The sequence below is a fragment of the Dendrobates tinctorius genome, unplaced genomic scaffold (genome assembly GCF_039654945.1).
Source record: "Dendrobates tinctorius isolate UK_male_01 unplaced genomic scaffold, ASM3965494v1 ptg000018l, whole genome shotgun sequence".
Classification (NCBI taxonomy): domain Eukaryota; kingdom Metazoa; phylum Chordata; class Amphibia; order Anura; family Dendrobatidae; genus Dendrobates; species Dendrobates tinctorius.
In genome coordinates, this window is record NW_027361686.1 from 11942597 (window position 1) to 11969666 (window position 27070).

At 48.5% G+C, this 27070-nt stretch overlaps 1 protein-coding gene across 1 annotated transcript in view; it reads right to left on the minus strand.

Annotated features, from left to right (window-relative positions):
- Window positions 1-27070, minus strand: part of DRC12 (dynein regulatory complex subunit 12 homolog) — a 162190-nt gene that overhangs the window by 33882 nt on the left and 101238 nt on the right. Inside the window, exons 4-5 of the mRNA XM_073566466.1 lie at window positions 14935-15054; window positions 7613-7705 (exon numbers count right to left, since the gene is read on the minus strand). Coding sequence (XP_073422567.1) covers window positions 7613-7705; window positions 14935-15054 — 213 coding nt within the window. The remainder of the gene's footprint in view (window positions 1-7612; window positions 7706-14934; window positions 15055-27070) is intronic.

Sequence of the window (27070 nt, forward strand, 5' to 3'; positions counted from 1 at the left end):
GAGCAAAATAGGACCGAATGCAGGAGGTGTTGAGCCTGCGTCATCGTCTGGCTACATAAGGCCTCGAACGCTTAGTTTTCTAGGAGTTGGCAAACCGCTTTTAAAGCCAGAGCATCAGGAAAAAGTTTTGTCTTACATTGCTGACTCAGCCTCCAGCTCTATCGCCTCCTCTTCTTCAGTTGTAAAAAGTAAAAGCACTGAGTCGTCATTGGAGGCTCATGTTCATGAACCACACCTTTCCTTGTGTCCTTCACCCCAACCAAGATTGAAGGATGGCGCAGGCCATACTACTGATTACTCCATGGAGCTGTTTTCACATACCATGCCTGGATTATCAAGTGAAACGGTGAATTACCCAGGCCAAGATGAATCTGACATGGAGTGCACTGATGCACAGCCGCTGATGGATGATTCTGCTGGTACATTCACTCAGAGCACTACATTGTCCTCGCAGTTTACAGAGCCAGATTCTGACCCTGATGAGACTCAGGTGCCCCTTCCCGCACACTATACCACCATACACGGTGACACAGAGGAAGGTGCACATGACATAGAAGAGGAGGTGATGGATGACCCAGTTGTTGACCCAGATTGGCATCCATTGGGGGAAGAGGGTGCTGCTTCCAATAGCTCAGATGAGGAGCATCCACAGCAGACATCGACATCGCAACAGCTGTTATCTGGCAGGCCCGGAGCACTCCAAAGACAGGTTCCAAACATCAAAAGAGTTGCTGGACAGCTTGTCCAGAGGGTCAAAAGATCACACCGTGCTAGGCCGCAAAATGTCTGCCAATATAGGAAGAGTGCAGTGTGGCACTTTTTTGAACAAAATCCTCATGATCAGGCCAAGGTTATCTGTAAGAAGTGCGCAAAGACCTTTAGCCGAGGGAAAAATCTGAAAAATTTGAATACCAGTTGCATGCTTAGACATTTAACCAGCATGCACTTGCAAGCGTGGACACAACACCAAACCTCAAGTGCCACATGTGCAACTGATCACAACGAAGGTAGTCAGCAACGCTACATTGTTTCCCCCACTGTAAGCCCACCGGTTAGCACAGCAGCAAATGTTGAGGTGTCGTTGCAAGGCCACAGCAGTCAGGGAATCCCACTGTTATATCAACGAAAGACTGATTCTAGGCCATCAGAAAGAACACCAACTCCATCACCATCCCTCTCTCAGTCCGCCCTGTCCACCGCTACTTCCACCATATGCAGCTCTCAAGTCCAGCTCACCCTCCCAGACACTATGAGTAGGTCAAGAAAGTACTCAGTCTCTCATCCGCGTACACTGGGTTTGAACGCCCACATTGCCAAACTAATCTCGTTTGAGATGATGCCCTTTGGGTTGGTGGAAAGCACAGCTTTCCGCGAACTCATGGCCTATGCAGTACCACGCTATGACCTACCCAGTCGCCACTTCTTCTCTCGCAAAGCCATCCCAGCCCTCCACCATCATGTGAAAGACCGCATTGTCCATGCACTCAAGCAGTCAGTGAGCGGAAAGGTGCACCTCACAACTGATGCATGGTCCAGTCGGCATGGCCAGGGACGTTAAGTGTCCATCACTGCGCACTGGGTTAATGTGGTGGATGCAGGGTCCACAGGGGACAGCGGTGGTGGGACAGTGCTGCCTAGCCCACGGTATAGGAAACAGTTGGCTGTAGGCGTTCCACCCTCCTCCTCCTCCTCCTCCTCCAGAAGCGAAAGCTCGTCCACAAAGCGCAGTCGTACGAGCACTCCATCTGCAGCTGCCACTGTTGCACACGATGTGTCCCCCTATCGAGCAGCTAGTGGAAAGCGTCAGCAGGCTGTGTTGCAGATGATGTGTTTGGGCGACAGACATACCGCCGAGGTGCTGGCCGAGTACTTGAAGCGACAAACTGAGTCATGGCTGGGCAGTGTACATCTTGAGGCAGGCAAGGTAGTTAGTGATAATGGCCGTAATTTTGTGGCAGCCATAGCCCTTTCAAAACTCAGCCACATACCTTGCTTGGCTCACACCTTGAACCTGGTGGTGCAGTGCTTCCTCAAAAATTATCCGGAGTTAACAGCCCTGCTCCAGAAGGTGCGAAGACGGTGCGCGCACATCCGCCGGTCGCCTGTACACTCCGTTCGTATGCAGAAGCTGCAGCGATTGCTCCACCTTCCCAACCACCGCCTCATTATCAACATTGCAACAAGGTGGAACTCCACCCTGCACATGGTGGAGCGGCTGTGCGAGCAGAGGCAGGCCATAATGCATTTGTGGGAGGATACACGGCCAGGCACTTTGAGAGCAGACATGGAGTTGACAGGTGTGCAGTGGTCGAAGCTGAAAGACCTCTGTAAAGTCCTTCAGTGTTTTGAGGAATGCACACGGCTGGTAAGCGCAGACGACGCCATCCTAAGCATGAGCATCCCACTTATGCATCTGCTCATGCAAACTTTGACGCACCTTAAGGAGCAGGCGTCTGCAGCCAATGTTGATGAGGAGGAAGAGGAGGAGGGAATCCTTGATGACATTCAGCCATTGTCTGCTCAGGGACCTCTCCTGGACGAGTTGGAGGAAGAAGAGGAGGAGGAGGATGATGATGGGGATGATTACTTAGGGGAGGAGGATGCATCTCGTGGGGCAAGTGAAAATGTTGGCGTGGCAAGGTCTGGTACAGGGTTTGTGCGTGACTGGAGGGATGTGGATTTGCCAGAAAGTGCTCCTCCAACCAGCACTCGCAGTGCATCATTGACACCGGGAACATTGGCCCACATGTCAGATTATGCCTTGCGGATCCTAAAAAGGGACCCCTGCATTGCCAAAATGATGAACGATGACGACTACTGGTTGGCCAGCATCCTGGATCCACGCTATAAAGGCAAATTACAAAACATCATGCCACAGGAGAACCTTGACCTAATATTGGCTAATAAACAAGCAACTCTGGTAAATCGGTTGCTTGAGGCATTCCCAGCACACAGCAGCGGTGATGGTTCTCACACGAGCCGTACGGGCCGGGGGCAGCTTGGCAGAGGTGTTCGTGGTGCACACAGCAGAAGTGGCGTTGGAGACAGGGGTTTCATGACAATGTTGTGGACTGATTTTTCAAATACCGCTCACACAACTGGTAATACTGCATCGATGGAAAGTGACAGGAGACAGCAGTTGTCAACTATGGTTACAAACTACTTTTCCTCCCATATCGATGTTCTCCCACACAGGTCATTCCCCTTTGACTATTGGGCCGCTAAACTGGACACCTGGCCTGAGTTGGCCCAATATGCCTTACAGGAGCTCGCTTGCCCAGCTGCAAGTGTGCTATCGGAAAGAGTCTTCAGTGCAGCTGGATCAATCCTGACAGAAAAAAGGACCCGTCTGTCAACCCAAAATGTGGATGATCTAACCTTCATTAAAATGAACCATGCATGGGTTTCCAAGGATTTTGTCCCACCTTCCCCTGATGACACATAGGGTGACAGAAAAATGGCTTGCTTTGGTCCACCTCTTCCTGGGACTTGACCTATTTCGCCTTTTGCATCAGCTGAATGTCCAACATCAACATATGCCACTTTCTAAAACTCCCTAACTGTGCTGCCTCCCCCCCCATGGCCGGGGTCACCACCTAGCGCACAACACCGTGCGAGTGCCGTTGCCCTGGACAGGTGGGTAGGCCGACTCTTGGGCGCGGGCACTGGCACAGGGTCCCTCATAGTGCAATCAAGTGTCTCTGACGGTGGTGGTGCACACCCGCCGTCAGACACACCGCTGTACTATGAGGGGCCCAGTGCCAGTACCGACGCCCACGAGTGGGCCCCCCTTGCTTGGGCAGGGCCCCAGCATTTGCAACCTTTACCTCTCCCTGCTCCTCCGCTGTGTAATCTGGGCCGTCAAATCCATACTGTGCCTGACACCGTCTGAGCCTGCCTCCTGAGACATATATTTTGAATGTGTACGCTATCCATACATGTTATCCGGGGATACGGTACCCTTTCTAACCTTTGTGCAATCACGTGCAATCCATACTGTGCCTGACACCGTCTGAGCCTGCCTCCTGAGACATATATTTTGAATGTGTACGCTATCCATACATGTTATCCGGGGATACGGTACCCTTTCTAACCTTTGTGCAATCACGTGCAATCCATACTGGGCCTAACACCGTCTGAGCCTGCCTCCTGAGACATATATTTTGAATGTGTACGCTATCCATACATGTTATCCGGGGATACGGTATCCTTTCTAACCTTTGTGCAATCACGTGCAATCCATACTGGGCCTAACACCGTCTGAGCCTGCCTCCTGAGACATATATTTTGAATGTGTACGCTATCCATACATGTTATCCGGGGATACGGTACCCTTTCTAACCTTTGTGCAATCACGTGCAATCCATACTGGGCCTAACACCGACTGAGCCTGCCTCCTGAGACATATATTTTGAATGTGTACGCTATCCTTACATGTTATCCGGGGATACGGTACCCTTTCTAACCTTTGTGCAATCACGTGCAATCCATACTGGGCCTAACACCGTCTGAGCCTGCCTCCTGAGACATATATTTTGAATGTGTACGCTATCCATACATGTTATCCGGGGATACGGTACCCTTTCTAACCTTTGTGCAATCACGTGCAATCCATACTGGGCCTAACACCGTCTGAGCCTGCCTCCTGAGACATATATTTTGAATGTGTACGCTATCCATACATGTTATCCGGGGATACGGTACCCTTTCTAACCTTTGTGCAATCATGTGCAATCCATACTGGGCCTAACACCGTCTGAGCCTGCCTCCTGAGACATATATTTTGAATGTGTACGCTATCCATACATGTTATCCGGGGATACGGTACCCTTTCTCACCTTTGTGCAATCACGTGCAATCCATACTGGGCCTAACACCGTCTGAGCCTGCCTCCTGAGACATATTTTGAATGTGTACGCTATCCATACATGTTATCCGGGGATACGGTACCCTTTCTAACCTTTGTGCAATCACGTGCAATCCATACTGGGCCTAACACCGTCTGAGCCTGCCTCCTGAGACATATATTTTGAATGTGTACGCTATCCATACATGTTATCCGGGGATACGGTACCCTTTCTAACCTTTGTGCAATCACGTGCAATCCATACTGGGCCTAACACCGACTGAGCCTGCCTCCTGAGACATATATTTTGAATGTGTACGCTATCCTTACATGTTATCCGGGGATACGGTACCCTTTCTAACCTTTGTGCAATCACGTGCAATCCATACTGGGCCTAACACCGTCTGAGCCTGCCTCCTGAGACATATATTTTGAATGTGTACGCTATCCATACATGTTATCCGGGGATACGGTACCCTTTCTAACCTTTGTGCAATCACGTGCAATCCATACTGGGCCTAACACCGTCTGAGCCTGCCTCCTGAGACATATATTTTGAATGTGTACGCTATCCATACATGTTATCCGGGGATACGGTACCCTTTCTCACCTTTGTGCAATCACGTGCAATCCATACTGGGCCTAACACCGTCTGAGCCTGCCTCCTGAGACATATATTTTGAATGTGTACGCTATCCATACATGTTATCCGGGGATACGGTACCCTTTCTAACCTTTGTGCAATCACGTGCAATCCATACTGGGCCTAACACCGTCTGAGCCTGCCTCCTGAGACATATATTTTGAATGTGTACGCTATCCATACATGTTATCTGGGGATACGGTACCCTTTCTAACCTTTGTGCAATCACGTGTAATCCATACTGGGCGTGAGAACGGCTGGCGAGCTGTTAAGCAAGCTACAGCACCTGTGGTTTGCACACGTAAGTTTTTCATTTTTTCAGGAATGACGGTTAGGCCTAATTCCGGAACTGCAGTTGACCTGCACTTACTGGGAAATCATTGTTCGCGGGTAATAATTGTAATCAGTGATCCCCATCACTAACGTTGTTCAGCGGGTTATCTGCACCTGTAAGCGACAAACGCTGGCCTTTTCAGTGTAGCGCACATGCAGCCACGGACATGTAAGGGCATGACACACCAGTTATTGGCCAATCTCATGTTCCAGAGCCTCACTTGTCCCTCTAGTAAGCCGGACTCGGACCGCGGGGCATGACGGAGTCTCGTTCGTTAACTGAATTAAGCTTGCAATGTGTGCATCTGTTCTGTAGCTGGATGGTTGAGGTTGCCCAGGTGGAGTCGAATTTAACCGTAGGCTCCACTCCTGGTGGTGCCCTTCTGGACATTCCTTTAAGGTTCAGCTTTGCAACCATACTGCCCACGTAAAACAAACACTTTGCCTTCATGAACGCTGTTTGGAGGGTCATGACTCGTGGGAATAACGCCGCCCAATCAGTTAACCTGCTAGAGAGATCCTTCGTTGCTCCCAAGCATGACATCACACTCCCTAGGAAGAAGGTAATGCCACTGTGGCGACCGTACTCCTGGGGGCGACACAAGTGCACTGATGCCCAGCCACTGCTCGATGAATCTGCTGGTACATTGACCCAGACCACTACATTCCCCTCGCACGCTACACGGCCTGAATCTGACCCTGATGAAACTCAGGTTACCCTTCCCATATACAGTTCCATCTTACACGGTGACAAAGAGGAAGCTGCAGATGAAAGTGCAGGTTCGGCCCACCCGCCATCAGACACACCACCGTACTATCAGGGGCCCTGTGCCAGTGCCGTCGCCAACGAGTGGGCCCCCCCTGCTTGCTCAGGATCACAGCACTTGCAAGGTTGAAATACTGTGCAGTGAGATGGAAGATGGGGACGACGAGGAGTCCAGACAAGTACAGGGATTCCCTAGCGAGGAGACTTATTTGATTGTTTTCAATGTTGGGACAGCAATATTTGGGGAGCACTATACTCTGGAGAATGATAGATGGGGCCCACCATACACTGGACAATTCCAAAGGTGGACATCAGACACTGGAGCAGCATTTACAGGGCCCATTATACACTAGAGCATTAGAAATGGGGCCCATTATGTTTGGAGCATTATTTGGGCCCATAAGACAGTGGAGCTTCATCCATGGGGACCAACATATACTGTAGCATTATGTGGAGCTCATCATATACTGTTTCAAACATTATATGGGACCAATGATTCTGTATGGAGAAATAGATGGGCCTCGTCATGAGATGTAAAAAGTGAAGTATTTTTCATTGTACTATACCGCTATTTCTCTGCCGTATCGGAGCATGATGAGTTGTGGTATGTGTTAAAGGGGCGCTCTTTCGCCCAGGGCACATGAAAACCTGCAGCCAGCCCTCCCCCCCCACAACTTTAGCCAAATAACCCCCATTTTTCAGTGCGTAACTTGTATTATGAAGTTAATTAAGGTTGACAAGCTTAAGTAAGAAGAATTGATGCTTTTGGCATTCAAATGGGCACTGTAGGTGTGTTTCCTGTCCTCCTCTCACTGCCGACTTTTATTCCCCATTGACTTACATTGGGTTTCGTGTTTCGGGACGACCCCGACTTTTCCCTATAATCGGACGATCTTGCTCGACCCGACTTTTGGAAAAGTCGGGTTTCACGAAACGAAACGCGACCCTAAAAAACCAAAAGTCGCTCAACTCTACTCACTATATATAGTCCCAATTCACCTCTGTAAATGAGAAGTATACTCACTCAACTGCAGCTTTAATTCTGCTACCTCTTCCTCCAAGTGCTGTATACGGGCTGAGTTCCGCTGCTCCAAATCCCGATGCTTCCGTGTCATCTCTGTGGTGCAACAAACAATGTTAAAAGCTCTCCGAATATTAGAGGTCAATGTTCACATACATGACAAGTATGGGCATGATATAAGAGTGCATAGTCTTTATACCATGGAAGATGGAGCAGCTATAGGTTAGTGATGTAAATTATCCCCACTGGTACTCTAATGCCCCCTGTAGGGAGTAGCAGTACAATACATTATGCTGCATGCCACTGGTTTTCTGAGATGTAAGTCAAGTAGTGCTGTTTATGTCACCATATACAACTGAAGGAACATATAGATACAGTATTGACTCATTGCCACCTGTGACTTCAGTATTTAGGGTTCACTAAGCTAAACACTCCTTCTATTTCAGATGTATATGGCAATGCTTGTATTAGGCTGGTTTCACATTAGCGCTTTTGTGCGCAGCGCATCGTGCGCACCCGTGCGCATGCGTACTGCGCACCTATGTTTAACATGGCGGGCGCATGGTCTTGCGCACGTTAGCGTTTTCGCACGCATGCGCTTTTTTGTCTGTCGCGCCAGGCACGCCAGACGCAACATGTTGCATTTTTTGGTCCGCCCCGTCTCGTCAAAACAACGCATGCGCACGCTTGCGCACGGAATGTGCAAAAACAACACATTGCAGTCTATGGTAACGCATGCGTGCGCATGGTCTTGCGCACATGTGCGCTTTTGCGCGCATGCGTTTTTTAGGTAAACAAGTCTGGAATGTGGTCTAGACACTGGAAAACCACTCCCAAAAACCTAGGTGATAAAAGATTGTGTGGGCACTGGAATTCCCCAATACTCTACAGACTGCTGCAAGAGTCACAACCCTAATAACCCAAAGCTGTATCAATGTAAGTATAAAACCTAATGTCTGGCTGAATTTTGAATACATTTCTATGTACTTATGTCTCTTTTTTTATTGCAGCATGTCTTCTTCATCTGGTGAAGAATATGTCCCCGGGACAGGGCAAGAGGCACAAGAAGTGAGTACCATGCTTCCCTATGGATTGGTAAAAAAAATACACATGTGCCTAATTTTTTTTGTTTAATTTTCAGACCTCATCCTCCACCACACCACCACCACCGGAGGAACGGCAGGAGCAGCAAGGCCCAGTGCGGGCGGGAAGATGGAATGTAAGTACAGACGGTCTTTTTTTTTTTTTTTTTTATTGTCATTACCTTTTTATGCCTTTTTTTTCATCTTCATTTATTGGTTTAATTTTGTTCTGTATTTTTGCCAACTTTTTGTTTGGGAATTCCTCTGCTTGTTTTTTTTTTTTTTTCAAGTTGATTTCTATGCTTGGTTGTTGTTTTTTTGGAACTGTATTGAAATAATTTTATCTGGTGTTTTTTTTTTATGTTTTTTGGTAATTTTTTATTATTATTTTTTGGTAATTTTCCTGCTGTTGTTTTTTGGTTCTTTTTTTGGTACGGTTTTTTTATGTTAATTTCTATGCTGGTTTATTTTCTAGGTTTTTTTGGTAATCATTTCTTAATGTATTTTTTTAACATTTTCATGCTGGTTTTTTTTCTGTGTTTTTTATTCATGCTTTTTTTGCTTATATTTTCATTTAAATAATTTTTTTTTTCATGGCTGGTTTATTTTTAATTTTAAAATAGTCTTTCTTTTCTAGGTTCCACAACGGGAGGAGGACCTCGCCCTGGACAATGACGAGCTCATCCGTCTAGTCCAGGAGCGAGTCCCGCTGTGGGACACCCGTCACCAACTGCACTCGGACAACGTGGTGATCCGGCGGCTCTGGAACGAGGTGGCCGCATCGCTGATGGATGGCTGGGACAACGCCTCTCCCCGGGTCTGCAAGGATTTTCGTAAGTATATAAATGCAGTGTGATGCAGCAGTGATCTTGGCCGGGATCACCCAACTGTGTGTGATGCTAGTGGGTGATCACGGCCTCCAGTGCACACTTATTTTTTTTTGTTTTTACCCACAGTGAACAAAGTCAGAACCCGTTGGCGCTCGATGAAGGACCGCTTCAACAGGGATATCAGTCAGGAGAAGCAGGTTCGCAGTGGTGCTGCGGCAAGGACCGGCACGAAATACAGATATCATCGTGCCTTGGCATTTTTAAGACCGGTCCTTGCCTCCCGAACGTAAGTATTTTCTAGTTGTATTGTGTTTTATTCTGTGCTTTTCTATTCCACAGGAGTTGGCGATTGTTAATTTATGGTAGTAATTTCTTTCTTTTCTTTTCACAGCACCTGGAGCAGCACCCTGCAACCTGGGCCCGAAGCGGTCCTTCATCAAGCTGCCCCGGACCCGTCCCAGCCATCCTTCAGCGAGGAAGCACCTTGCAGGTCTGAACCACAGTCATCTGGAGACCAGGAAGCTGGTCGCTCAGGTGTTCCCCTGTCCCAGGTCTCTGCCACTGGTTTTGCAGGCACTTCCCGCCAGCAGCGGCAGAGGACCTCGGACAGGCCTGTCATGCCCGAGCTCGTTGAATTGAGCTCGGTCTTTCAGAGTAGCCTCAAGGCACTCTCCGATAGACTTGAGAGTGGTTTCCTCCTTTTGGACCAACGCTACAAGTCTATCGAGAGTCGCCTTGAGCGCTTGGAAGTCGACCTCGCCAGACCAGCGCATCATTTCTATACACAAATAGCTCGGGACACGGCGGAACACCTTACCTCTGAACTCCAGTTGACTGTCATGCAGGCCTGCAACAATGCTTTTATGCAGGCTATGCAGCAGAGTAGGTATATGCAGCAGTCAGCGGTGGCATTTCCACCGGTGCCACCGCTGACTCGATTCACAGCATTACCTACTTCTGCTGCATATCACTGCACGGCTACCACACTTCCAAGCCACGCCGGACACCAATATACCGCCCCAAGTCCGAGTGCAGCTGGACACTTCCCCGTCAACACGATGCCAAGCGCTGCTCCTGCCTGTCCCACCACTGCTGCCGCCACCACCACCACCAGATGGCCCGTCGTCGCCACCCCTGCCTGGAGCGCCACCACCACCACCACCCGGAACACCACCCCTGACTGGGGCAACTCCGCCGCCACCACCATCACCACCACCGGGAGGACCACCCCCGTATGGACCGCCACCGCCACCACGCCTGCAAGGACAGCCACCACCACCACCTCTGAGCAGCATCAGCTGGGGGACCCGCATTCACTATTTACGGCCCCTGCCAGGACATCCACCACCACCAGCATGCTACAGCAGCTACAGGATCCTGGCAGGCGGTCCACAAGCTCCAGGCGGTCCCCCAGCTCCAGCCGGTCCACGGCCTCCAGGCGGTCCACAGGCTCAAGGCGGTCCCCGGGGTCGAGCCAGTCCTCAGGCTCCAGGCGCTCCAGGCAGGACAGCAGCACGCCGACGGGCCACCATCATAAAAAAAATAAAGAGGAGGACTCTAACTCTCCCTACTCCCTCACCTCCCACTTCCCAACTTTCCTTGCCTCCGCTGCCTTCCCCCACTTCTTTGGTTCCTCCGTCCCCTAGAACCCCTTCCTCCACCCTAAGCCGTTCCTCATCCCTCCACCCCCCCCAGTTTCCACCAACTGACCCCAAGTAAATTTTTTTTTTTTTTAAATCTTAAATTCTTTTATTTAAATAAAGTTTAACGTTTGATTTGAAAATATTGTTTGGTTATTGTGTCTTTCGCCGCCAGCACACACTGCGCCGTACACTTTGTTTTTGACACCTCATAGCTCCAGTACTGACACATGTTTCTTGTGTCAGTCCTGGAGCAATGTGATGTCAAAAACACAAATATATGACTTGTATTTTCATCCACCAGGCACTTCAGTCTGCTAATATTGGGCAGACTGATGGTGGAGGGTGCAAGGCATATCTATTCTCACCTTTCCAGGTGTCATAAAGAGTGAATTGAGGATGGTGTGTTTTGCCCATCCCCATTTCACTCTTTGTGACATAAGGCCAGGGGATCCTAGATACCTTGTCATGAACCACATCATCTATACAGTCTGTGGCAAATAGACTGAATAGATGATGGAGAAATTACAGGCCATATCTACAAATACCCTGGCCTGGTGTCATAACTATTTAGCACACCTGGCCAGGTGAGTATACCTATGAGTTGTAATCTGCAGCGTCGCTTCAGTCTTCATTATCTATTGCACACAGACTGTAGAGATGCTGGAGGGTAACTCCTATGTGTATTCACATGGCCAGGTGTCCAAAATTTCTGAAGTCAGGATGTGTTTTTTGGGGGCATCATCAATTCATCATGACACCAGGCCAGGGGATTGTAAAAGTTGTATAAACCTTTATCATTTCTCCAGTCTGCGTTCGACAGTGGAGATACTAAAACTAATAGTTTTAATCACATGGTCAGTTATCAGAGAGTATACTTAGGCCAGGTGATATAAATATTAGTTGTATTATCTACACCTTCTCGCCAATATGCCTTATGAACACGGACTGGAGAAATGAGGAAGGTCATACAACTTTTATATATAGGGTCACCTGGTCAGGAGTCCTAGCAAAGTCAGGAAGCACAGCATCCTGATTTCACTGGACACCTGGGCAGGCAAGTAGTGGAGTGTATTAAGACACAGTGCACTGGGTACAGGAAAAAAAACGGTATTTTATTATTAACAACAAAGCTATTACACCATTTGATCCTGCCATGCTACACGACCCACATCGGATAAGAAGAAGTCCGCAAATTGGTCCCTCATTTGGGCAACTTCGACTGATGACTGAAGAGGATGCTGATTAAAATCTGGCAAAGGGTTGGCAGCAGGTTCATCCATGTCAAAGATCGGCGGCTCCTTTGCCATAACAAAATTGTGCAGAACCATGCACGCCTTCACCACCTCATCCACTGTTTCAAGTTTGAGATTGATGGCGGTGCTGAGAATTCGCCATCTGGACACTAGAATGCCAAAGGCGCACTCTACAGTCCTGCGTGCCCTCGTAAGCCTGTAGTTGAATACTTTCTTGGAGTGGTCCAAGTCACGGCAGGAGTACGGCTTGAGCAGGTTTTGGCACATCTGAAATGCCTCATCCCCAACCACTACAAATGGCAGTGGTGGAGCTTGGGTTTGGGGAGAGGCCGTGCCAGTGGAAAATTGAACTGGTTGCCGTACAACCTCCGGCCCATATCAGAGTTTTTAAAAGTCTGGGAATCGTTGCCCCGTCCGAATGCCCCTATGTCTACCACCACAAACCGGCAGTCTGCATCCGCAATGGCCATGAGTACTGTCGAAAAGTACTTCTTGTAGTTGTAGTACTCAGAGCCACTTCTTGCGGGTTTTGTGATGCGGATGTGCTTCCCGTCCACCGCTCCTAGGCAGTTCGGAAAATTGCAGACTGCCCAGAATTTGTCCGCTATTTGAAGCCACTTTTCGGCGGTGGGCAAGGGCAGAAATTCCAGACACAGAACATCCCACAGAGCCCTGCAGGTGTCGGCAACAATCCCGGATAAAGTGGAGATTCCCAGCCGGTACTGGAAATGCAGGGATGAAAGACTCTCCAGTTGCCAGGAACCTGCAAAACATAAAAAGAAAAAAAATTATATTTCTGTCCAGGGTATTAATAAAAACACTGAAAATAAAAAGTACATGGCATAATTATTTTGCATGGTTTTTTAATACAACATAGCAGAAAAACATTTTATAAAGGCTTGTGGTTAGTACATGACAGAAGAAAAACCATTATGCAAAAAAGCAATTTCCCAAAAATAATGTTAAAATTCATTACCAAAATACACAGAATTTTTTAGCCAACCAAAAAAAAAAAAAGAATGCAAACATAAAAACATTACATACCGTAAGGTGACGAGGAGCCTTTCTTCGGGAGGAATGGCACGTTGGAGCTGAGTGTGCCGTCTGCGGATGATTCCTTCAACCATACCCAGCAAGTTCAGGAAGCTTTGCTGGGACATCTGGGTATACTCTGCAAATTTCTCCTGGTTTTCCTGGAGCTCGCTGTACAGCGTGTGATACGCTCCACGGCTTTCCCGGAGTTCAATTATTGGATGCCTCCAAAACCGACGCCGCTGCCGTCTATGCTGTCTCTCCCTCTCCCTTTGTTGCTGGCAAGAAAAGGCATACGCTTGAGACAGCGCAATGTCAAGATCCAACTTGAATCGGAAATTATCCAGACGCAGGTCCATCTTGACACCGGAAACAGCAGCAAAATCTGAGGAATTCATATAACAGGGTCTATATAAAACATTCCAATAACACACACCCACTGGTGTCCCATTGGTGTACTCTTTCTATTGTTTTTAAAGGAATGTGAACTGTCACGCCTAGAAACGCATGCGTCAAAAAAACGCAAACGCATGCAAAAACGCATGTAAAACGCAAGAAACGCTGCATTTTTTTGACGCATCAGCGAATGCATGACGCTTAAAAACGCGCGTTTGTATTGCGTTTGCATGCGTTTTTCGTTGCGTTTTTTATGCGCATGATGCGCTGCGCAAAAAAACGCTAATGTGAAACTAGCCTTATACGGACATATGACAATGGAGTATCCCTCTGACGTAAATGTGGTCTATCTACCTATAGATTTTCCATATCTCTATGAGTACAGTATCAGCGCCTGGGAGCTTATTTTTACATGTATAAGTTGAAGTGTGTATTTCTGATTGATGGTTGCTTATTTATAACTCATTCACAGGGGCAGATATATACGGTTTGAGGAAAGAACAATTATCAAAATAATCCACCACCCTGGGACTGAAATGTGACCATACATTGCTCATGTGTAGTCACCTTACCTGGTAACACCATTTGCCTCCCGCTACATCTGCTCATTGGCCTGGGGGAGTGTACAGCTAATTCTAACGCATGCTTTCCCTGCATTTTCTGTGATGTGGATTAAGAAAGGCAAGAGATGCAGGGTTTGGAATTACCACTGTACTCCCAATGTCAGTGTGATGGCTATCTTGGAAGCAGAAAGCAAGGAATGCCAATATCAACAGAAGAGGAATCATGATGCAAAGGGAGAGAGGACTATTATAGATGAACAATGAAAGAAGTCACCATTCAGTCTCAGGGTGGAAGGTCCCTTTTAAATGATTGTGTTGCCCCCATACAGCAGGTATCAAACGAACAATTGCCTACAACTATCATTTCATCCAATCAGTTTTGGAGTCTTTTGCTCTTTCGTTAGCTGATCTGAAGCATCTTTACATTGGTCACTGATCGTGATTGAGCGTTCTTATGAAATTCTAAAATTACAACAGTTGAAATTACTACCTACCCTGCCACCCAGTGTCTTTCCCCAGCTCATACCATTATATATGGCCTGTTTTTCATCTCTTTCATCTTGTATATCTTCATGCAACTCTTGCAGTTTCCCGTGCATTTCATATTTGCGTTGTTGAGCCTGCCGTGTCACTTGCCTCTGTAACGCTAATGATTTAGACTATAAACACAAATGCTTCCAATGGTAGACTGTGAATGTTAACAAGCAATCAAAATACCACAAAGTGATCAAGTTATACCATAAACTGATGCAAGTAGATAGCAATTACTTTACATGAGGCCTTGTGCCTTGTACTGCAGGCTGAGCTGCTCTCCTTGCTTTGTTGGGCAGCAATTGTATGGAAAAATTAATCATTAAGGGGATTCACTCTACACTCTGACCAATGTTAATCAATGAGTCCCTGCTCATCTGCAATTTTTTTCTAAGCTGAATTCAGACTGAGAAAAAAATCGCAGCCTGCTGAGATAGTCCTTGTATATCGGATGACTTTCCAATGCAAGTCAATGGGTGCAAGAAAAAAAACGGATGGCATACGGACCATGCAAGTGCCGTCCAATTATTACACACCCATGTTATTGAAAACCCGACATTTCAACTGCTGCGTACAGGAAAAACAGTGCTGAGGCCGGGATCACACTACCGTGTGTGATGCAAGAAACTCGAATAAGTCTTTCGCATCAACACCTGGCGCTGTCGCCATCACTCACACACGGTAGTGTGATCCCGGCCTGATCTGACAGAATAGATAGAATACATATAGACATAGAATAGATATAAAGATGTTAGTGACATATGGTATATAATTACTACAGTACGTGTGTAGCTTAGTGTACATGTATTTTATTACTAAATAATTTTCTGAAAAAAATTACATGAGATCCCCCAAATTTTATTAACCAACATGTTTATAGGCTGGTGTAGGGAGGAGGACCCCCACAAAGTGTCCGGGCAGGAACCAAGGGGACCGCCATCTGAATTCCTAAGGAAACAGTACCCGGGGAACAGAGGAGGAGAGTGGACTGTTGAGAGTGACAGGACAGCAAGGGGAGGGGCGAGTATAAAAGGGACAGGGACCGCGCAGAGGAGTCAGTTGGTGATACGTCAGACACGGAGCAGTAGACAGAGGGGGCGTGAGAGAACGGGAAGGACACTGACAGTTGAGAGAAGAGACCAGCAGCAGAGGGTAGATAAGCAGTGGCCCTCAGGAAAGAGGCACTGAGCATACCGACAGGGGACTGCCTCTTCACCCCAATCCCGGGTTACGAACTGCCCCTAGTCATCCTCGTCCGTTACCGCTGAGCTTGAGCCCTCCGCGGCCTGTCCGCTCCCTCTCCTGGCTGCTGCCATCCCACTTCAGCCCGCAGTTGTGGCCTGCCCGCTGCTACCCACGGACGCTGCCATTTCACTTCAGCCCGTGGTTGTGGCCTGTCTGTCACGGCTCGCAGCCGCCTTCACCCCGCTGCGGTCGGCAGTTGGGGCCTGTTCCTCGTCAACAGAGACACTCTGCACACAGCCCCAGGCTGTGCGCGTGGCCAGTAAACTGCCACTCTTGAGCACTGCGACACAACCCTGCTTGGGGACAGGAGTCCCATTGAACTCGCTAACAAGTGCAACCCCGCTGTTACAACAGGGGGTTACTTCATCTCAGGACTCCATCAGGGCCTGTTGTGCCCCCAACTCCTCCTGGGCACTGGAACGCCCGAAGACTACTCCAAATCTTCAGCAGCTGGGCCCAGCGGCTGCGACGCCAAGGCAGCCTCATCAAAGACGCCACAGCAGCCACATCAAAGACGCCAGAGCAGCCTCATCAAAGACGCCAAAGCAGCTTCATCAGCAACGCAGCTTCCACAGAGACGCCGAGGGACGTCAGGACGGATAAGTGACATTATAGAGTATAAGGACCCGTAGATGGTCATACCGAGGCCCCATAGTAACCGGACTCGGCCGGGTTAGTCGTGTTCTTTTCATATAGTGTTTGGTTGTACTGAGTCCCTGCGAGGACAACTGTTGTTATCCCTTTATGGTTGCTTAGTATAGCCCTAGCGGCTTCAAATTATAAAAGTTTGCTTTTCAAAGTTCAACCAGTCTCGCGTCTCATCACTGCATCCTGCGAACCTGCTGTTACCTACACTTGGTGTAGTTGGCAGGATGCAGTCTCGGAGCACGGACAACGACGCCCCAGACCAGGGCAGGACCGTGAACTCAACAGTTGATGAGGGCCCTCGTTCCAGCATTTCGTTGGGGGCTATGCTGAGCAACCTGCCTAGATTTTCCGGCTCCAATACCATGCTATGGAGCTGGACAGAGCGAATGCGGGAGCTCTTTCGAATGTACCTGATGACTCCTGACCTGGAAGCAGAAGTAGCTCTCATGGCATTAGACGGGGAGGCTTGGAATTCAGTGATGTTAAAACCCTCGGGACACCGCAACTCCTTTGACAAGTTTTGCAGATTTTAGAACAGACCCATGGGGACCCAACCAACGTGGGAGAGTTAAGTACCCGGTTGTTCAGTCGGATGCAGGGGGAGGTGGGAGACCATCACCCAGAATATGAATGTCCTCCAAGAGTTACACAAGGCCATCGAAAGAAAAGACGTGTAAGGGTGTAAGGGTAGGACCTGTTGACATTACACTGCGCGACCTGTTGGTGAATGGACTGCGGGACCCGTTAATAAAGCAGGCATTACAGGAGCAGATTAGAATGAATCCACATATAGACTTTTCCGAGGTGGCAAGTCAAGCACGCACTCGAGAACAGGAGCAGGGAATGGAGGTCCCCGTGGGGAAGGTCGGGAGTGTGGAGGCTTCCCTGAAGGCAGTTGCGGAGCCTCAATGGATAGAGGAAATGAAGCAGGAGTTGAAGAACATCCAGGGCGAGTTGGCTGAAGTGAAAAGAAGGACTGAGTCTGGGACTGGAAGGCCTAGTTTCAACCCTGGTCCCTGGGGACCCCGCCCCACACGGGGCGGACAGACCTCGCAGACCCGGTGCTATGAGTGCGGGGAGCTGGGCTACTTCGCCCAAGAGTGTCTGCGGCATGGGAGATACCCACCCCGGCGGCCATTAAACTAGAGGGCTCTGGGCTGGGGGGACGCCGCTCAGAGCCAGAAACCACAATTAGGGATCGTGGAAGTCCTGAAGATTTGGTCGCAAAGTGTCCGGTGGTATGGGCAGAAGTCAAGGGCCGTGCCGTCCGGTGCCTGGTGGATACGGGGTCACAAGTAACAACTATGCCTGCAACTTATTTCCGGCAGAATTTCCCCGAGGCAGTGAGACCCCAGTGGGGGCCCATGATCCGACTGGTAGCCGCCAATCAACTACCGGTCCTTGTTGCCGGGGTGGTGTGGGTACAGGTGACGCTGTACGGTAAATTCCTCGGCTGCAGAGGAGTGGTTCTGACCAACGGAGAAACTGATAAACAGCACCCAGTCATTCTGGGCATGAACATACTGCGGGAGTTCGGCAACCTACTCCTCAATGATCCCACGCATGAGACCTTGAAACAGTGGGGTTCCCGCACGGCCCAAGGACAGGTATTCCAGCAGTTGGTGCGGTAAGCACGAGTCCTCCAGGACTGCCAGGAGGGCGAGGCCCTGGGCAAAGTCATCGTGCCAGCGGCTCCCCTGCTTGTACTGCCCCCTGGACAGACAGTGGTGGCCATGCCCATCCGAGCCCCGACACCATTGGAAGGCATGGAGATGCAGGTGGAGTCATGCTACTCGGAGCGCTTACCCCCTGGCATACTGGTGGCTCGCTCCCTGACCACAGTGCAGAAGGGGACTGTCCTGGTGTGCTGCATCAACCTTGAAGACCAAGACATCACCCTGAAGCCCCGGACAGAATTGGCCAAGCTAGTAAGGCCTTTTGAAGAAGTACTACCGGCCCCTGCAGTTCAATTGAGAATGCAATCCGAGGACCCCTGGGCAGTAACTATCCGTACTCTACAGGCTACCGAAATTTCAACTCAGGAAAAGGGTCGAATCATCCTGGAACAAATGTGGGCTGAACTCTCTGGACTAACTGAAGCCCAGCTCTCTCAGATAAAAACAATGCTCGGACAGTACCACGAGCTATTTCCTAGTCATGGGGAAGATTTTGGAAGTAAAACCGCCATCACCCATGGAATTCCCAAGGCAGGAGCAGCCCCCATCTGTGAACAATATCGACAGATTCCTCCACAACTCTATCAAGAGGTGAAAACTTTGCTGTCCCAAATGCTACGAAAGGGAGTGATTCGAGAAAGCTAAAGCCCCTGGGTGGCTCCTATTGTGTTGGTCCGCAAAAATGATGGCACCTTACAATTCTGCGTGGACTATCAAAAGCTGAATGCTTGCACTATCTAAGACTCGTACCCACTACCCCGAATAGAAGAATCCTTGTCCGCCTTGGGGAAGGCGACGTAATTTTCTACTTGGACCTGGCCAGTGGGTACTGGCAGGTACCCATGTCAGAAGAAGACAGGGCAAAGACGGCATTCATACTTCCTATGGGGCTATTTGAGTTTAATCGAATGCCGTTCAGACTGGCCAACGCCCCGGGGACCTTTCAGCGGTTGATGGAGCGGTGTCTGGGAGATCTCAATTTTGAGGCCACGTTGATATACCTGGATGATATCATCATCTATGCTGCCACTTTTGAGGACCACCTGAAGCGGTTGGGGCAGGTACTCGGACGGCTGCAAAAGTACGGGTTGAAGGTAAAACCCCAAAAATGCCATCTATTTCACACCCAGATCGAATATCTGGGTCATGTCGTCTCAGCGGAGAGCGTAAGGCCGTCCCGGGAAAAGGTTGCTGTCATTCAGGGATGGCCTACCCCCGAGAAGATAAAAGACGTGCGGGCCTTCCTGGGGTTGGCCGGATACTACCGTCGTTTCGTAAAGAATTTTGCATGCCGGGCTCGAGCCCTGCACGACCTGCTGAAGGGGGCTCCCGCTGGGGCAAATGGACGAAAAATCCAGTGGTGACAACCTCAAGAAGAGGCCTTCCAAGACCTTAAGGCTGCGCTTTCGGATGCTCCGGTGTTACCTTATGCGGATTTCTCGCAACCGTTCATCCTGTACACTGACGGGAGTCTCCACGGGCTGGGGGCTGTGTTGTCACAAGTTCAAGACGGCCGAGAGAGAGTGATCATGTATGGAAGCCGCTCACTCCATGATTCCGAGCGCAACCCTGACAATTACAGCTTCTTTAAACTCGAGCTCCTCGCAGTAGTGTGAGCCATGACGGAGCGGTTCGCAGGATACCTGGCGGGCTCCAAAGTAGTGGTGCGAACCGACAATAACCCGCTGGCCCATTTGGAAAACGCCAAACTGGGAGCTCTGGAACAAAGATGAGTGGCCGAGATGACGAAAATCAACTATAAAATTATCTATAAAAGAGGGGCCGAGAATGTACACGATGATGCTCTCTCCAGGATTCGACATACAACCCCAGGGAAGAGTCGAGACGACGAATTAGAAGGGGAAGAGATACCGTTCGCCCTCACCACTGCCGTGCTTACAGCTGCCACCTAGGAAGTACCTCCCACGGAGACCCTAAGGGGCATGCTGGAACAATCCCGGGATAAGTGGATCCAACAGCAGCAAGAAGACGAAGAAAATGGGCTTTTCCGGAAATGGGTAACCGCTGGCAAACTGCCCACTGACTCACAAAGACAGACTTTAACTCAGGACATGTCGCTGATGTTACGACAATGGGAGAGACTGGTTATCCAAAAGGGACTATTGTATCGTAAAATGACATCACGAACAACATCTATGACGAGTTGGCAGGTAGTTGCGCCCGGAGCCCAACTTAACAAACTGGCTCGAGAAGCCCACGAAAAAGGGGCTCATTTTGGAGCTCAAAAGACCTTGCAATGGTTACAACAGAAAATTTACCATCCACGCTTGCATGCTGTTGTGGACGAGATTTGCCGGACCTGTCGCCTATGCGAATTAGCTAAACCGCCCGCACAGCGAGCCCCAGTACAAACAATTGTGACCTCAGCGCCCCTCGAGCTTCTGACGGTGGATTACCTGACCATTGGTCCCACATTCCAGGGGTATGAACACTGCCTTGTCATGGTAGACCATTTCACTAAGTTCGCTGTGGTCACCCCCACTCGAGACCAGACTGCGGAGTCGGCCGCCTCCGCAATTTGTAGAAACTTTATACAAGTTTACGGCTGCCCTCAATACATTCTGATCAAGGAGCATGTTTTTTGGGAAAAATAATGGAGGAACAACACCGTCTCTACGGTATTGACAAATCCCGGACCACGCCATGCCACCCGCAGGGAAACGGGGCCTGCGAGCGATTTAATCGGACATTAATCCAAATGTTGCGTACTCTGGAGAGTGACAAGAAGACCCGTTGGCCCGAATATGTCCCTGAACTAGTATGGGTCTATAACAACCGAGTACATCGAGTTACCGGCTATACCCCTTACTCCCTGTTGTTCGTACTCGAGGGCAAGGGGATCACGGAGGTAGAGTTGGACCCAGAGGAACCTCAACCCTGGACTGGGGTATCATCATGGGTCCGAAATCACCGGCACAGGCTGCAAACTCTTCAACAAATCGTACATACCAAACTTCAAGACTTAGAACACACAGGAAAGAGTTCATCTCTACCTCCTGACCTCCAAAGCAGAGACGGAGTACTCGTACTAGACCAACGTCCCCAGAACAAATTGGAGCCACGCTGGGAAGAGGGTCCCTATCGGGTCCTACGCTGTATAAACCATGAAGGACCTGTGTATGAAATACGACCCAAGAAAGATGAAATGCTGCCTACCCGCATAGTGCATCGGAATATGCTACACCCCTGTATTTCCACCGACCTGAAACAACCTGAACCTGCTCCTCTGGTCTCTGAACCATTGCCCGTGTTCTGGGACTCGGACTTCCCCACAATAACCAGGGGTTCTCTACTCAATGACAAGCCAGCTGACACAATTAGCCTGCCCAAACCAGCTAGCCCACCACCGGCCACCACCTCAGAAGACTCCTCCCTTGTTGAACTATGACGCTCCGAGCGGTCAACAGCGGGCAAACCCCCCGAATGATACGAACAGGACCATTTCATATTGCAACGAAAATTGACACCTCCGCAGACCAGCCCAAGTATACTGAGGCCCTCGTCCGAGGACTGGCGAGCTTACATGATGGAGGAGTGTAGGGAGGAGGACCCCCACAGAGTGTCCGGGCCGGAACCAAGGGGACCGCCATCTGAGTTCCTAAGGAAATAGTACCCGGGGAACAGAGGAGGAGAGTGGACTGTTGAGAGTGACAGGACAGCAAGGGGAGGGGCGAGTATAAAAGGGACAGGGACCGCGCAGAGGAGTCAGTTGGTGATACGTCAGACACGGAGCAGTAGACGTAGGGGGCGTGAGAGAATGGGAAGGACACTGACAGTTGAGAGAAGAGACCAGCAGCAGAGGGTAGATAAGCAGTGGCCCTCAGGAAAGAGGCACTGAGCATACCGACAGGGGACTGCCTCTTCACCTCAATCCCGGGTTTCGAACCGCCCCTAGTCATCCTCGGCCGTTACCGCTGAGCTCGAGCCCTCCGCGGCCTGTCCGCTCCCTCTCCTGGCTGCTGCCATCCCACTTCAGCCCGCGGTTGCGGCCTACCCGCTCCCACCCGCGGACGCTGCCGTTTCACTTCAGCCTGTGGTTGCGGCCTGTCTGTCACCGCTCGCAGCTGCCTTCACCCCGCTGCGGTCGGCAGTTGGGGCCTGTTCCTCGTCAACAGAGACACTCTGCACACAGCCCCAGGCTGTGCGCGTGGCCAGTAAACTGCCACTCTTGAGCACTGCGACACAACCCTGCTTGGAGACAGGAGTCCCATCGAACTCGCTAACAAGTGCAACCCCGCTGTTACAACAGGGGGTTACTTCATCTCAGGACTCCATCAGGGCCTGTTGTGCCCCAACTCCTCCTGGGCACTGGAACGCCCGAAGACTACTCCAAATCTTCAGCAGCTGGGCCCAGCGGCTGCGACGCCAAGGCAGCCTCATCAAAGACGCCAGAGCATCCTTATCAAAGACGCCAAAGCAGCTTCATCAGCAACGCATCTTCCACAGAGACACCGAGGGACGTCAGGACGGATAAGTGACATTATAGAGTATAAGGACCCGTAGACGGCCATACCATGGCCCCATAGTAACCGGCCTCGGCCGGGTTAGTCGTGTTCTTTTCAAATAGTGTTTGGTTGTACTGAGTCCCTGCGAGGACAACTGTTTGTTACCCCTTTTTGGTTGCTTAGTATAGCCCTAGCGGCTTCAAATTATAAAAGTTTGCTTTTCACAGTTCACCTACACTGGGATGGGGGTAATACACTTGAAGATTCCCAGCTATTAATATCAGCTCACAGCTGTATACTTTACCTTTACTTGTTATTAAAATGGGGGACCCCCAAAAAATGACACAGTGTCTCCAATAATTAATAACCAGCAAAGGCTAGGCAGACAGCTGTGGGCTGATATTTATAGGCTAGGAAGGGGCCATGGACATTGGCTCCCTTCCAGACTAAAAAATATCAGCTCTCAGCCACCCCAGAAATGGTGCATCAATAAGATGCGCCAATTCTGGCACTTAGCCTCGCTCGTCCCACTTGCCTTGGCACGGTGGCAAGTGGGGTGACAGTTGGGGGAGTTGATGTCACCTTTGTATTGTCAGGTGACATCAAGCCCAGAGATTAGTAATGGAGAGGTGTCTATAAGACGCCCCCATTATTAACCCTATAGTGATATTGTACGAAAAACCACACACTCAGAATAAAGTCCTTTATTTGAACAAATGACAGACTCCTTTATTGACTCTAAATTAAACCATACTCACGTCATCGCCCATTATACTAAAGCAAATGTCCCCTGTAAATGAATTAAATAATAAACTACCATATTTCTCACCTGTCTGAAGTGAAGAGATAATCCATAATGTCTCACGACGATCCTGATGACTTTGAGAGCAGTCACTGATGCGGATATAAAAGCAACACAAATTCTGAAGGGAAAAATACTGATTATGTGCACAGCAATTCAGTATTTTCATTGACTTTGCTGGCATTAGGATTCCCTAGCATTTTTGGGCCAATTCCGTGCAGAAAAAACACCACAAAAACGCACCGTTTTTTTTCTGAAGCAGGGAATGTCTGTCCGCTAATTGTGCTTCGTGCTGTGGTCTATTCAGGATCTGTGGGGGATATCCCCTCATCCTGAACCTATTGTACAGATCTTTAGATTGCCTTCTAAAGGTACTCAGGTCAGAGCAGTTCCTTCGAATCCTTAGGAACTGCCCCTTGGGAATTCCCTTTCTCAGTGGCTCTGGATGATGACTTCAAATGTGGGAATTGTTCCAGGTGCAAAAATATGCTGCATTGTAAAATCTTTACTAGCTCACATAATGGTAGATCCTTCTGCATCAGAGACTTTGGGAACTGTAGATCTACAGGTTTGGTTTATAAGGCTACGTGCATGTGTCCCATGGATTATGTGGGTAAGACCACAAGAGAACTCAGGGTGAGCGTGGGGGAGCACTTGGGGGATATCAAGAATAAAAGAGATACCCCTGTCGCAAGACACATGAATGCTGTACATCAGGGCTGTGTGAGCGACATCTCCTTCACTATGATTGAACTAATCAAGCCGAGAACGAGGGGAGGTAACCTGGATAATATCATTTTGAGACGGGAGTGTGAGTGGATTTTCAGGTTGCAGTCCCTCTCCCCTGATGGGATGAATGAGTGCATGTCATATACCTGTTTTATATAATAATATAACAAAAGGATTCCTGATTTGGCTAATGTTCCCCAAACATTTGATTGATAGGGGTTTCTATCTGTATGGCATATCGAAGTATGCTTGTATGGCATATGCTGCATTGTAAGGGATATCTATTTATCTTATTAGTATATTGAATAATAATAATATTTCTGTCCCCAATAAGGTTTTCCCAACAAAAGACATTTGGTATATTAATATGTGCTTTTAGGGTTAATCTAATTTAACTTGAGAATTTTGCCGCTAGAAATTAGCGGCATATTTAGATTTCCTTCGCCGATTCTCATCCCTATGGCAACGGGTGAGAGCGGATATGACGTCTTTTGTACAGGAATATCATGCGCCGTACTCAGGAGTTAGCGTCCTGTTTCCCCATGGCAACCCCGGAGGTGGGGCTATCAATATGAAGACCGGAAGGTCCGGCGCCATTTTTGGTGTGCCCTGCCATGAAGTGCACACTGCCTGTTCTTGCCCCTTGTATTGGAGGGTGGGAGTGTGTTGTTTGAAGGCCGGTATAGAAGGTATTGATCTAGAGTGTGATTGCTAGAACCGGAAGCTCTGGTGCCATCTTAGATGTGCTCCACTGTGGAACGCACGCTGTGGCTCTCTCGCCTGTTTTGTATTTTGGGCGGTGGAAATGACGTGGGACAAACTTGATGACGCTGAGGGTATGTGGCTGCATTAGCTTATCACTATCATGTGGACATATTGGCGCTACCATTGTTGCCTTCTCATATGTGATTTAACCACCGGACGGTGGGTGGGGCCAATCTGTGGCAGTGTATCATGGGGGTTATTTAAATCCACTTTTTCATGACCTCCGGTACCATCAAGCATCATCTGGGTATCGGCTATGGACATCACTAATACTGATTATTCCTCCTGATGAATCGCTACAGGCGGAGAAACGCGTCGGGGCTACCTGCACATGATAAGTGACCCTCTTTATTCTATTTGAATTGATTATATACCCCTGAGGGGGGCTGATCTTTATCAGTGTTTTTTGACATATCAGTTGGTCATGGGTGATCATGATGCGGAGGTATTATAGTTTTATGTATTTATGATATTTGTCTGGGGTCCTGCATTAGCCTAGGGCATTTTGAATATTCATTTCTGTACTATCTGATTATTGTTTTCCCTCCTGTCTTATTAGGGATTGGTAGGGGAGTGAGGGACAGTCCTCGTTGAGTGGAGGCGCCAAAATTCGTACTTTTAGGGTGCTAACCTCCATGGCCAGGAAGGTATCAGAAAGCCTTAATGTAGGGCTGTGTAGCATCCCAGAATAGGTCTTTTCTCATTTGTGGCATTTGCCAATGATTCACTGAGATACGTGTTTTTTAATGCATTTTTGAATAAATTTGGCTTTTAGGGGATTTACATGTTCACAATATTTTCTGATTCCCATGAGATATATATTTTATGTGTTCACAATGGATTATTATAACAGTGATCAGGCTGGTGAAAGTCACATAGTTAGACAAAGCAAAAAAAAAGTAAAAATTGTAAAAATGTTAAAAAAAATCAGAAATAATAAAAAAAAAAATATATATTATACTGAACTTCTATGTAAAAAGAAAACCCTCAAAAAACTAAAAAGTATTAATTTGAAATCACCGCATCCGGGACGACATGCCCCATAAAACTGTCCCACTAGTTATCCCCTTCAGGGAATACTGTAAAAAAAGGGAAAAAAACTATGCTTTTCATCATATCGACGAACAAAATTGGAATAAAACATAATTAAAAAGACGAATGTAAACAAAATGGTATAGCTGAAAATGTCATCTGCCATACAGCTCCAACAGCAGGAAAAACAAAAAAGTTATAGCTCTCACAATAAAGCAATGCAAAAATAACATTTTTCTATCAAATAGTTTACCACACGGAGAACAGCACAAAAAATCCCCCCCCCCCAAAAAACAATTCCTGAATTGCTGGTTTTTGTTCATTCTGCAACCCAAAAATCGGAATAGAAATCAATCAAAAATTGATGTGACTGAAAATGGTACCAATAAAAACGTCAAATCATCCTGCAAAAATGAAGCCGCGCTGCATGTCTGCAGAAATGAGGAAAAATTATAGCTCTCAAAATATGGCGATGCAAAATCTAGTTTTTGCAATAAAAAGTGTTATTTAGTGTGTGACAGCAGCCAAACAGAAAATAAATCTGGTATTCCTGTAATCGCACCTACCCGAAGAATAAATTCATCTAATAAAAAAAATATAATTTCTCCACCTGATGTTGATTTTTCATTCTGCCTCCCAAAGATCACAGTAAGGCTTGGCGCACATTTATCCTGCGCTCTGCGCTGAGCACTTACACTGTGGTTTCCATGTAAATTTCTGAAATACGTGATTCAGACATAACCCCTGGCAGGAGATTCCCTATAATGA